Source organism: Hyalella azteca, unplaced genomic scaffold, assembly GCF_000764305.2.
Source record: "Hyalella azteca isolate HAZT.00-mixed unplaced genomic scaffold, Hazt_2.0.2 contig15353, whole genome shotgun sequence".
In the NCBI taxonomy this organism is placed as follows: Eukaryota; Metazoa; Arthropoda; class Malacostraca; order Amphipoda; family Hyalellidae; genus Hyalella; species Hyalella azteca.
Window position 1 is genome coordinate 115232 of NW_025945209.1, and position 12623 is coordinate 127854.

Below are 12623 nucleotides of genomic sequence, written 5' to 3' on the forward strand. Positions count from 1 at the left end.
TTGCGTTCTAACGCCATCTATTGCGTTCTAACGCCATCTATTGCGTTCTAACGCCATCTATTGCGTTCTAACGCCATCTATTGCGTTCTAACGCCATCTATTGCGTTCTAACGCCATCTTTTGCGTTCTAACGCCATCTTTTGCGTTCTAAAGAAATCTAATGTAACCTAATGCAATCTAATGTAACCAAAAGCAATCTAATGTTTACAACCTAATGCATTCCAATTCAATCTAATGTAACCTAATGCAATCTTAAGTAACCTAATGCAATGTAATGTAATCTAATGTAAACTAATGCAATGTAGTGCAATCTAATGCAACATAATAAAATCTAATGTACCTACCCTAATTCAATTTAATGCATTCTAATGAATTGTAATGAAATCTATTGGAATCAAATGAAAACTTGATGCATTCTAATATGTTCTAATTCAATTTATGCTCTAATTCAGTCTATTCAATTTTACCGAATTAGGTTGGCTTGAATTGGGCTGGAATGATTTGATTTGGGTTGAATTAAATTATGTTGGATTGAATTGGGTTGGGTTGAACTGAGTAGGGTGTGGTTGAATTTGGTTGGGTTGAATGGGGTGTGGTTGAATTGGGTGTGGTTGAATTGGGTTGTGTTGAATTGGTTTTGGTTTAATTGGGTTGGGTTTGGTTAGATTGGGTTGGGTTTGGTTAGATTGGGTTGGGTTTGGTTAGATTGAGTTGGGTTAAATTTGGTTAGGATGAGCTGGGTTAGGTTGCATAGGGAAGGATTGGATGGATTTGAATTGGGATCGATTGGGCAGGGTTGAATTGACTTGGGTTGTAATGGCTTGGGTTGAATTGGGTCGAATTGGTCATGATTGCATTGGGTTGGGTTGGGTTGAATAGGTTTGGGTTTCAAGTATAAGGCTCTTGGGTTCAGTTGGGTTTGGGTTGGGTGGGTTTGACTGCATTGGGTTGGGTTCAGTTAGATTAGGTTTGGTTCAGTTAGATTAGGTTGGGTTGAATTTGGCTGGAATGAATTGGGTTGGCTTGGTTTGGGTTTGGTGACCTGGGTTAGGATTTGGTACGAGCTATGGAGCATAGTTCAGGCGGCTAGACCAACAATGTAGTCTGTTCATTTAAAATGATTCATCACAAACTGCTTTGTCATCCATCGTCAGTGCCATGAGGCTCTCTCAAGTATATGCACTCAGAACCATCAGGACTGCACGCTACATCTTGTCTTTGGTGCATGAAATCGGTGTCCTCAACCTATGTTGTGCCACGCTTTACAGTCTGGTGGACAGCATGGTCACTTTGACTAAACTATGAGACTATACTATAGTGTATATCCTAAGTCAGGGCTGGAGAAGTCCTAATTTTTCTTAAATATTGTTGCTTTAATATCATATAATTTCAGTAGGTATGAAATATTGCGGCTTTAATATCATAAATTATTGTTTAATTGAAAAAATTGCAGTTTGAAAAAAATCACAGTTTGCACTTCGCAAACATATTGTTTCATAAAATTTTCAACTTCCACAATCTGCAGTACAGTATATATACTTCAATGCTGCTGCCTCCTGCCAAAATAACATGCAGTATAGTCAGATGGGGTATGACAGGACCAAAATCACTAACAAGCCTGTAGCATCTGTACCATGAATAACTAAAAAACCCTAAACCTATCACAAGGTGTAGTTATGCAATATGCCTCTAAGCTACAACTCAGACATTTTGCATCTAACATAGTTTTCTGTACAGATTAAAAACAGTGAGCTGGTCCCATCTTACCCCATTGGGGTAAGATGGGACCAGGCTGGGGTAAGAAAGGACCAACTGGTAATTCTTATGTTAGAAGGTTTTTAATAAAAGTACAAATCTGATATTCAATATTATCCATCTAGAAACTCATTATTTGATTAAACAACCACTTTTTACTGTTATGTGTGGTGGGAAGTCAACTCTAATATCAGTCACATTGAAGTTTTTGTCACGAGAAAACTTTGTTAAGCATAGAAATAGTGGGTTGGCTTTGGTGCATTGTAGAGCACTGCTAAATGCTTCATGTATATTCCATTAGTGTAATTATCTGAAAAATTTATCAAATTGGTAGTAAAACCAATGGATAATAACTTAAGTGTCAGATGTCATTGTTTTCTTGCTAACTGCTTTTGTGGTGTACTTCTTCAAACATAGCTCATGCCCTCTCACAGAGTTGTGATCATAATTATTTTTCATGTTTCACACAGTGATTTTTCCCCCAGCCAATCTTGCACACAGTTCTGCAGCTCACTAATGGGAATAGACATCCCAATTTTATATATCACTTTGATGCAATTTAAAATAGTGCACTAAATTTCTCTAATTAAAAAAGCTAACAAGTTATAATGAAGTTTGAGCATAAGACAAAAATTTTGACCAAAATACTCCATGTCCTACACGATAATACACGATAATATATTCATTTAAAAACTATTTTTGATAAACTGTAGGGTAATAGAGGACCATTTGTGGAGTAAGACAGGAAAATTTGTGGAGTAAGACAGGAAAATTTGTGGGGTAAGATAGGACCACTTGTGTGGTAAAACAGGATCATTTAGTGGTCCTGTCTTACCCCATGTCCGGTCCTTTTTTATCCCATTTTAGAATACATGTCAGGCAGTGATGGTAGCAGGTAGGAATGCCTAGTATGTCTAAAAAGTTGCTTATTACTTGAGGTTACCTGCCTACATCCACAAACCTGGCCAAAAAAATTTTTGTAATCAGACAGAGCTTATTTCCCAAATAGGGTTAACTATTTTGTGACCCTTCTTTAACATAGGTTTTCTTTGAAAATTAACCAAAAATTCATTATTTGCAAAAGAGGGTTGAAACAAGCACTGAAATGACAGGCAATGATTGCTCTAACATATTCTTTTGTCAAATTAAATTCAGTGCAATTAGAATGCATGCCATTGGCCAATCCTTTCTTACCCCATGAAGGCTGCGATCCTGTCTTACCCCATTTGACTATACATAATAACAAGTCCCAAAACTGTTCCTTGAAGATCAAGTAGTTGCGGGCACGTCAGACTAGTAAGAGTGGCCAAACTGCATTATCACTTGTTCAGTTGTCGCTTAAGTGAACTTTAGTGAAGACAAATGTTAGTGACTGTTTTCAGAGTAAAATTAGAGATGTGGGGTAACACATGCATGGGACTTTGTTAAAATAACAAGTAGGGGTTTTCAATTACAAGGCTGAGATATGGAATTCATGGCTCAAAGAAATGGAATCAGAGTTGGCAAACTGGCCAAACCCATAATACCACAGCTCACAAAATCCAGTCAGGGGCTCAGGGCTTGCCATGTAGATATATTCCATGCCTGGCCCCAGACTGTAGAGCATGGCACAACATAGGTCGAAGATGCAGATTTCATGCACCAAAGACGCCGAGGGGGATGCCACTGGACGCCGGTCGCCAATTATGCTTCTCCATAAATTGCGATTTACGATCGATATGGCCGATGCGCCATATTGATCTACACGCAACGATCGTAACTATGTGCTGTAGCGCATAGTTCCAATGGCTGTGAGAGCTACATTTGAGCACCCAAGCATACGAGCTCACAGCCACCTGAACTACGCGATGTAGCGCGCAGTTCCTGCGCCTGTGAGAGCTACATTTGAGCACCCAAGCATACGAGCTCATAGCCACCTGAACTACGCGATGTAGCGCACAGTTCCACACCCAAGCATACGAGCTCATAGCCACCTGAACTATGCGATGTAGCACGCAGTTCCGGCGCCTGTGAGAGCTACATTTGAGCACCCAAGCATACGCGCTCAGAGACAGCGGAACTACTCTACGCGGTGTAGCGCGCAGTTCCCATGGTTCTAAGTGCATGTATTTGAGTGCTTGCATTGAGAGAGCCTCATGGCACTGACAATGGATAACAAAGCAGCTTGTGGTAAATCATTTTAAATAAACACTACATCATTAGTCTTGTCACCTGAACCAAGCCAACCCAATTCAACCTCACCCAATTCATCCCAACCAAATTCAAACAACCTTTATTTAACTGAACCCAAGCCAATCTAACTGAACCCAACCCAATGCAACCAAACCCAACCCAACCCAGTGCAACCCAATCCAATTCAGCCAAACCCAACCCAATGCAATCCTAACCGATTCAACACAAACCATTACAACCCAAGCCTAACCAATTCAACTCAAGCCATTACAAACCAAACCAATTCAACCCAACCCAATTGATCCCAATTCAAATCAACCCAATCCTTCCCAATGCATCCGACCCAATTCATCCTAACCGAATTTAACCCAATTGATCCCAATTCAAATCAACTCAACCCTTCCTAATGCAACCCAGCCCAATTCATCCTAACAAAATTTAACCCAACCCAATCTAACCAAACCCAACCCAATTCAACCAAAATCAATTCAACTCAGCCCAATTGATCCCAATTAAAATCAACCCAATCCTTCCCAATGCAACCCAACCCAATTCATCCTAACCATATTTAACCCAACCCAATCTAACCAATCCCAACCCAATCTAACCAAAACCAATTCAACCCAACCCAATTTAATCCAACCAAATTCAACCCCACCTAACTCAACTCAATCAAAATTAAATTAAACTCAACCCAATTAAACCACATTCAACCAAAACCAATTTAACTTGTTCCAACTTGATTCAACTCAATTCAACCACACCAACTCAATTCAACCCAACCAAATTCAACCCTAATCAAATCATTCCAGCTCAACTCAAGCCAACCTAATTGAGTAAATTTAAATAGACTGAATCAGAATGTGTAAGAATGCATTGAGATTTTATTTTATTGCACTAGATTCCATTGCAATGCATTAGAATGCACAGAACGCTTTAAATTTAATTAGGGTACCTATATTAGATTTCATTTGGTTACATTAGATTGTATTACATTGCATTAGGTTACTTAATATTGCATTAGAATGCTTTAGATTGCAGTAGAAAGTGTCAGTTTGAATTTGAAAGCATTAGATTGTATTAGTTTATATTAGATTGAATTAGAATACATTAGATTGCGCATTAGAATGCATTAGGTTACATTAGAATGCCTTAGGCTACATTAAATTGCCTTGGGTTACATTAGATTGCCTTGGGTTATATTAAATTGCTTTAGAGTGCAATAGATCGAGTTAGAATGCTATAGATCGCGTTAGAACGCTATAGATCGCGTTAGAACGCTATAGATCATGTTAGAACGCTATAGATTGCATTAGAACGCTATAGATTGCATTAGAACGCAGTAGATTGCATTAGAATGCAATAGATCATGTTAGAATGCAATAGATCGCGTTAGAACGCAATAGATCGCGTTAGAACGCAATAGATCACGTTAGAACGCAATAGATCACGTTAGAACGCAATAGATCGCGTTAGAACGCAATAGATCGCGTTAGAACGCAATAGATCACGTTAGAACGCTATAGATCGCGTTAGAACGCTATAGATTGCGTTAGAACGCAATAGCTTGCATTAGAATGCAATAGATCATGTTAGAACGCAATAGATCGCGTTAGAACGCTATGGATTGCGTTAGAACGCAATAGATTGCATTAGAATGCAATAGATTATGTTAGAACGCGTTAGAACGCTATAGATCGCGCTAGAATGCAATATATCGCGTTAGAACGCAATAGATCACGTTAGAACGCAATAGATCGCGTTTGAACGCAATAGATTGCGTTAGAACACAATAGACCGCGATGGAATGCAATAGATTGTGTTTAAATGGAATAGATTGCATTTAAATGCAATAAATGGCGCTAAAATGCAATAGATCTCGTTGGAATGTAATAGATCGCGTTAAAATGCAATATATCAAGTAAGAACGCAATAGATCGCGTTAGAACGCAATATATTGCGTTAGAACGCAATAGACCGCGTTAGCATGCAATAGATCACATTCGAATACAATAGAACACGTTAGAACACAATAGATTGCGTTAGAACACAATACATTGCGTTAGAACACAATAGATCACGTTAGAACACAATAGATCACGTTAGAACACAATAGATCATGTTAGAACACAATAGATCGCATTAGAACACAATAGATCACGTTAGAACACAATAGATCACGTTAGAACACAATAGATCACGTTAGAACACAATAGATCACGTTAGAACACAATAGGTCGCATTAGAACACAAGAGATCACGTTAGAACACAATAGATTGACAAGTTTTTTCAGCAGTAGCATTGGGCTTGCCAGACCTATGCACATTGTGATCGGGTGACAGATACAAGCAATCAAACAAGCTGAAGATGGGCGCGGTGCGGCGGTGACAGCAGGGCTGATCAAGCAATCTATATTCTATAGTTTATGATCGGTCATGGCTGCATGAGCCATAGTTTATGATTGGCCATGGTCCATGGACGCCGATTTAAGGTCGATGTGGCTGATGAAGAGCTTGAAAAGACGCCAATATCTCGAGCTGAAAGGCCCTACTCTACAGCCTGGGCCTGGCCTAGGTGGTTCTGAGAATCTTAGTCATTTTCCAGTCAAACATTTTTTTCCCTAAAACATAGGTAAAGGAAATCTAACATTTTTTCAAAATCCCACATGAAACAATCTTTTTATAAGCAACCTTTGAAAAATTCTGCTCAATACATGAATACAATAGGGCTAGGCTATTAGTATATTACAAATTCAATTGGATTGGAGTAATTTGACTGTACTCAGTGTACTGTAAAAGCATGTCTGGCATGATCATGAGGATGTCAGAGGCTCAGACAGTCAGGCCAAGCTTAAGCTGGGCTTAGCCAGCTAATTTAGAATTGCAGTCTGCAGATAATGAAATAAAAATCTTAATACAGTTAACATGGCGATGCATTAGTTCTTAGTCAACATTTAATTTTTTACCATAGATTGTAAGTTTTAAAGTTAAATGTTAGGCTACCTTAGTTCTTCAGCTGATAAAAGACCGATTCTTTCCATTTCCTCTAATTCAGGAATCATTTCCTCCATTTTTTTCTCCACAAGTTCTGCCATGGTTGTGAAGATATTATCTCACTCAATTTCTCACAAAATGTTTGAAATAAACACGTTAATTACGGTAGTTAACTACACTCAGACGTCTGTCGCGCTCGCACGCAGTACCAGTGACGCAGTCAACTTAGTCAGGTGAGGACCAGTGACCTCTAGCGCTAGCCTCTCACGTGTGGCGACAGCCGCAATAATCTCAAAAGTCCGAAACCTGACTTTCCGATCCTCTAAAAAGGCCGGATTCGGTGCTGCACAATTCTATGGCTGATGGCCGAATTTCACTTATTTTAGGATGTTTAGATTTGTATTCGAAGATGGAAAAAGCTCATATTTATCTGAATCGTACAGATTATTTTTGAAATTTATCACAGCTCAGGTATTTAGGAAAATAAAAACAATTTTTCTTCGAAACATCGGAGATAATATATACCATATAATGATATAATAGTTAATATAAGTTGTAAATGTGCATATTTCTATAGTTTATCGATTAATATCTTTTCATTGTCATTGAAATGTAGTGACAGATTTCAGAGCAATGCAGAATTTGACACTAACTTTACGTTTTTGTTTAGCAATTTTTTAATCCCGATTTGTCACTATAGGCGTGTCCGGTATTTCGTTATCGCCTCTGGTCTGGATCGGAATATATCTCTTCTACAGGGCTAACGTAAGATTTGATAGGCTTGCTCGAACTAAACCGGTAACGATATCATTAGTATCTACTGGAACTTGTTAATTTTTTCGTGTGGCTATCAAAACCTAATCGTGCCAAATGGTAAGTCCGTATTATGCTTTTCCAGTCCTTGCATTCTCTCAATAATATTGTGACAATATTGTGATTGCAATATTGTGATTGAAATATCTTGTTTGTCTTCGAATTTTCAAACTAGCTACTTAAACAATAAAAAACTAGAATGCAGAAGTTTTCGAATGCAATTTACGGTCATTTATTTACACGTGATAGGACTTTTCATGCAGAATTACTTTTATAAGCCACTACCGTCAAATAGGGTACTAAGGCCAGGGTAGTAATAAGGGACAGTGTTGAATCTTGAATTGCTATGCAGGATCTACCCGACCTCAGTTCACAATTCTGGTGTTCACAACGAGTTAAAAACTCTTCTGCTTTGATCTGACTCCAAAAGATCTTGCTATAATAATTAGTCAGTCGTCAATGATACAAAACTGATTTACACTAATTATTTACTTTATTTCACTCAAAATTTCAAGCCTCCCAAAAGTTGACCATCGAGTTTATTAATGTCACTTGCAACCAGGATGGATTTCTAATATTGACGGTTCATATATTATTCCTGATACACCTACACCAGTTTTTCGATAAGGTAAACGTGGTATATTCCGACATCGTAGGTAATTCCATCACCTCTCCAGCTTTTCCTTTATATTAAGCTTTGTTATGTTCTAATTCAAAGCCGTGTTGTATCCCAATACAGCTCACACAGCAAATGGAATTCAAACACGTGGATGTCGGCAATACGTATCAGTTAAATTTGAAGCACTGATGCAATACAACTCACCAAGTGTCGAATATTGCCACACAAAGTGACAGAATATAGGGATTTGGTAGGTTTCCATTCTAAAGGCTTTTTAATAAATATGGCAACATTTTGTGACGTTTCATCGTTGCTTCCTCGTAGTGAAGTGTTTTGAGAGTCATGTGAAGGCAACAGAACTTACGTAACGCCATAGTGGCAAAGCAGAGTGTTTTTTAGACTCTGTCTCAAGTTCATTTTTGAGTCCTATAAGTAGACCAGTAAAGTATTCTGGATACCAGCATTATCATACAAAAGAAATTGGTTTAAATCTTGAGTAAATGAGGAAATTAAAAATTAACTGATTCTAAAAGATCTCTGGTTTGTCACTATGCGTAACGCATACGGTTTTTTTTATAGTTTTTCATTTCTCGATGCGTCCTTAATGTGTCGGAATATACCGCGTTTACCCTACAACATTATTTGAGGCAAAAAAATGAACTTCTTATAGGCTTAAAACACTATGATATGGGTATGTTAAGTTTCTATAAGCCATAAGGTAATTCACTTTGGAAATGTTGCGTGCCAGCAAGGCTGCAGGTGCAGCTTTCACTCAACAATTAAAATTATACAAAGTATTAGTTTGTTAAAGATTTGTCTTTTAATATGACTGCAAAGAAGTAAACTTGATAAAGTAATTACAGCTACTGTGACTACTTTTCCATGATGCACACACGATGACACAAAACATGCAATTCATGGGAGCGAGACTAAATAGAACAACAAAAGCAAGCACCCGGCATACAACTGCAAAAACGAGTGACAATCGCGGCCATGGTGCAATTCTATAGGTTATTCAAAAGAACCTGGTCTTATGTCATTTTGAACCGATCAACGCTTCTTTATGGACCGATCGTAAAACTCACCTTCACCGGCAAAAGCTTTCACACTTCTGAAGAGAGGTGAGCTGAGCAGCTGACGGGCGACAGCTACACTGGCCGTGGGTGGGCCTTATTTGAATTTGAATGCATGCATCGATTTGAAATCCTAGGTACGCATAGTATATATACAAGTCATAGAGCCTAAATTTTTAATATCTATGTAAAAAATGCACGTTTCTGCATGGATTATAATGCTGTTAACATTAACAAACTTTGAATTATCTCTGATGCAAGAAATACTTGCTTAAATAATTCTATTTTCAATATAAGCAAACGGATGCAACAATCGGTTTGCAAGAACCAACATAGCCCTGAAGCCTGAACAACAGTAATTTTGATTGATGTTAATTTCTAAATTAAAATGTATTTAACCAGTATTTCTTGCATCAGAGATACTTTCAAGTATTTCAATGCTAACAGCATCAAAATTCACGCAGAAACATAAACTTTTAATAGGTTTTACACTGTAATTTACGCTCCTAGTCCAAAGAACTGAGACCGATTTCAAATAAAAAATGACTAAATTGAATCCATCGCGCTTTCTGGCACCTTCTCTCACAGCTGATTGCAGTTGCAGTGCATTTTTTTAGCTTAAATTGCCAATACATATTTAATGTAGTTTTCTCTAGTTCCGTTGGTACAAAACTTACAAAACAACGTTGAATTATTGATTGCTAATTTCTGGCATTAGGTTAATTTTTCTGATTCAAATTAATCATAGAAGTTGTATCTCCATGATTCCATGCTGAATTAATATTACGAATGGAAGGTTCACATACAGGCTACAGTGATACAGATGCCAGCGCTAGCAGCGGTAATAAAATGAACTACTTTATTGTTTTAGTATCTTGACTAAATATATAATAATATCGTTTTCTATTTAGGTCCGGTCTCTTAAAGTGTTCCAGCAACATATTTTCCATTATTAATTATTTAAATGTATTAACTTGTGGCGCAGTAAGATATTAAATTGTTTGAATTTTAAACAAAGATTATGCTTCCACATCCAGATGCTAGCGCCAGCAGTGGCCATCAAAGGAACTATTTTATTGTTAGTATATTTACTATATAACTGTAATAATAACAATATATTATTCTGCTTAGGCACAGTCTCTCAAAATGTTGCAGAAACACATTTTCCATTGCTAATTATTTACATTTATTTGTTTGTGGTACAGCAAAATATTGCTTTTTTTTGTCTCCCACGTGTTCTTGTGTGTGACGTCACCGCTAGCCATATGTTTACATATGGCTAGCGTGAAGATGGGACCAGTTTGGTATTGAAATGGATGGTTATTTGTGAATAATATTTTCGATTGTGATATTATAACATATTTCTGATTGTGAAATAATTTTGATTGTGATATTGACACTTGACAGTAGTGTCAACATTTGAATATCGAAGTTCTAACATCATGAATTACGAGGTAAGAGTGTAAGGACTGAGCAAAGCTAGAATCATGGCTGAGGACTGAGGCTTAACCGATGTCATTGTCATTTTTTACGTCATTGATATCATTGTGGAACCAACATAAGTAACTAAGGAATTTCCCAGTTCAAATATTTATTGATTTATTACTATCAATTTCGAAACTCCACATATTTCTAAAGGGAGTTGTGATGAGACCATGGGGTCGAACTGTTGAGTTTAGACTATTACAACTTGCAAGAGGGGCCCAAGGGCCAAGGGCATGGGGCCTTGCGAAGGGTTAAGACCGCCGCACGGCGGTGGACCCATAAGTACTCACAATAATTCCCTGCCACCATGATCGCGGCAGCGGCGGCATGGTTCACAACGTTAATATACTCAATGCAAGAGAATGATTAATTATGATATTTCTGATAGAGATTTGAAATATTTTCGGAAGCCTAAAACTATAACAAATTATTTCGTTACTTTGACATGGTTGATTTCAAAATAAATATTTTAATGCGAAGTCATGAAAAACGTTTAAAATAAATTGAATAATGTTCATTTTTATCTATAGGTGGGAGTAATTCGAGTAAACAACTACAAATTGACTTATTATCCTTTAAATAAGAATCTTTGCATTGAAACTTCTGGAAGATGTGTCCACCGCAATATTTGTACAGTGGTATCAAGAGTCAAAGCCGTCAACCAATTGTTGGATGGTCGCAAATATGTCGCATCGTTCTACCTATTACAGTCAATAGAACCTAAATAAACTCTGTTCATCAAAAGGACAAGAAGCTTATGTATCAAACATACGTGATAGTAGGCTACAATAAATTTTGAGATCTCCAGATGATGAGACTTAAATTCATACTCATAGGTGATCTTGAATTTCTGCACTGCGTTCAATTAAGCAATTTGTAAAATCATAAATTTCAAATAGGTACCGTACCTACTTTTTCAATTTAATCCTGAATGAGTTGCGTCTGTTGAATCCTAATAGGGATCATTAATTTTTGCATCGTATTTCTGAAAATCAAATATTGCATTTCTTTTAAATTGAAAACATTCTTTTACATAAAAAACAATGATTTTTTTCTTACAGCTACTTTGTTAATTGATGATCTCACTCATATAACTTGATATTTTAAATTTTATAATTTTGTCATTTCGATGACTAAACTTTCTTTGGTTCATTAAAATAAAATAATTACCGGTACTGCTTATAAACAACCAACGTTTTCTAAAAGACGCAAGACCTTTGAAAACTCACCATGGGAGACAAAATCTTTTAGGATTTGAAGTGAAGTGAAGTTATTAAGACAAATTCGACATTATAGGGTGAAAACATAAATAAATTCATATTTAGAAGCGTATCAATTGGTGTTTAAATTTTGAAACAATTTTCCATCATTTAAATGTCACTGTGAAATGTGGATCAAATTTATTTATTATGAAATTGAACTTTACAAGACCAAAACAAGGTGTCTGACACCTTCTTGTCTAATGTCAACAGTCAACACAATGTTGCCATGAAAGATTAACAGTTTATCCCATCATTCCGTGTAGATTCAAGAACTTTGTTGGTTTTGGTAAAATTGTGAGAATTTTCTGCGAAAGTTTACGTAATTTTTATTTTTTTTATTTTGGAACATATTCTTCTACAAAATTTGTGGATATGGATACACGACTAGTGTATGTATTGGAGGGAAGAGTCTCCGACTTTTTATCGGTTTTCGAACCACACGCAAGCGAG

At 36.9% G+C, this 12623-nt stretch overlaps 1 protein-coding gene across 1 annotated transcript in view; it reads right to left on the reverse strand.

Annotated features, from left to right (window-relative positions):
- The window catches only part of LOC108674459, a 17014-nt gene extending 9821 nt beyond the window's left edge, over positions 1-7193 (reverse strand). The window contains exon 1 of the mRNA XM_018162408.2: positions 6931-7193. Within this exon, the coding sequence (XP_018017897.1) occupies positions 6931-7022 (92 nt within the window). The 5' untranslated portion in view covers positions 7023-7193. The remainder of the gene's footprint in view (positions 1-6930) is intronic.
- Between the last annotated feature and the right edge of the window lie 5430 nt (positions 7194-12623).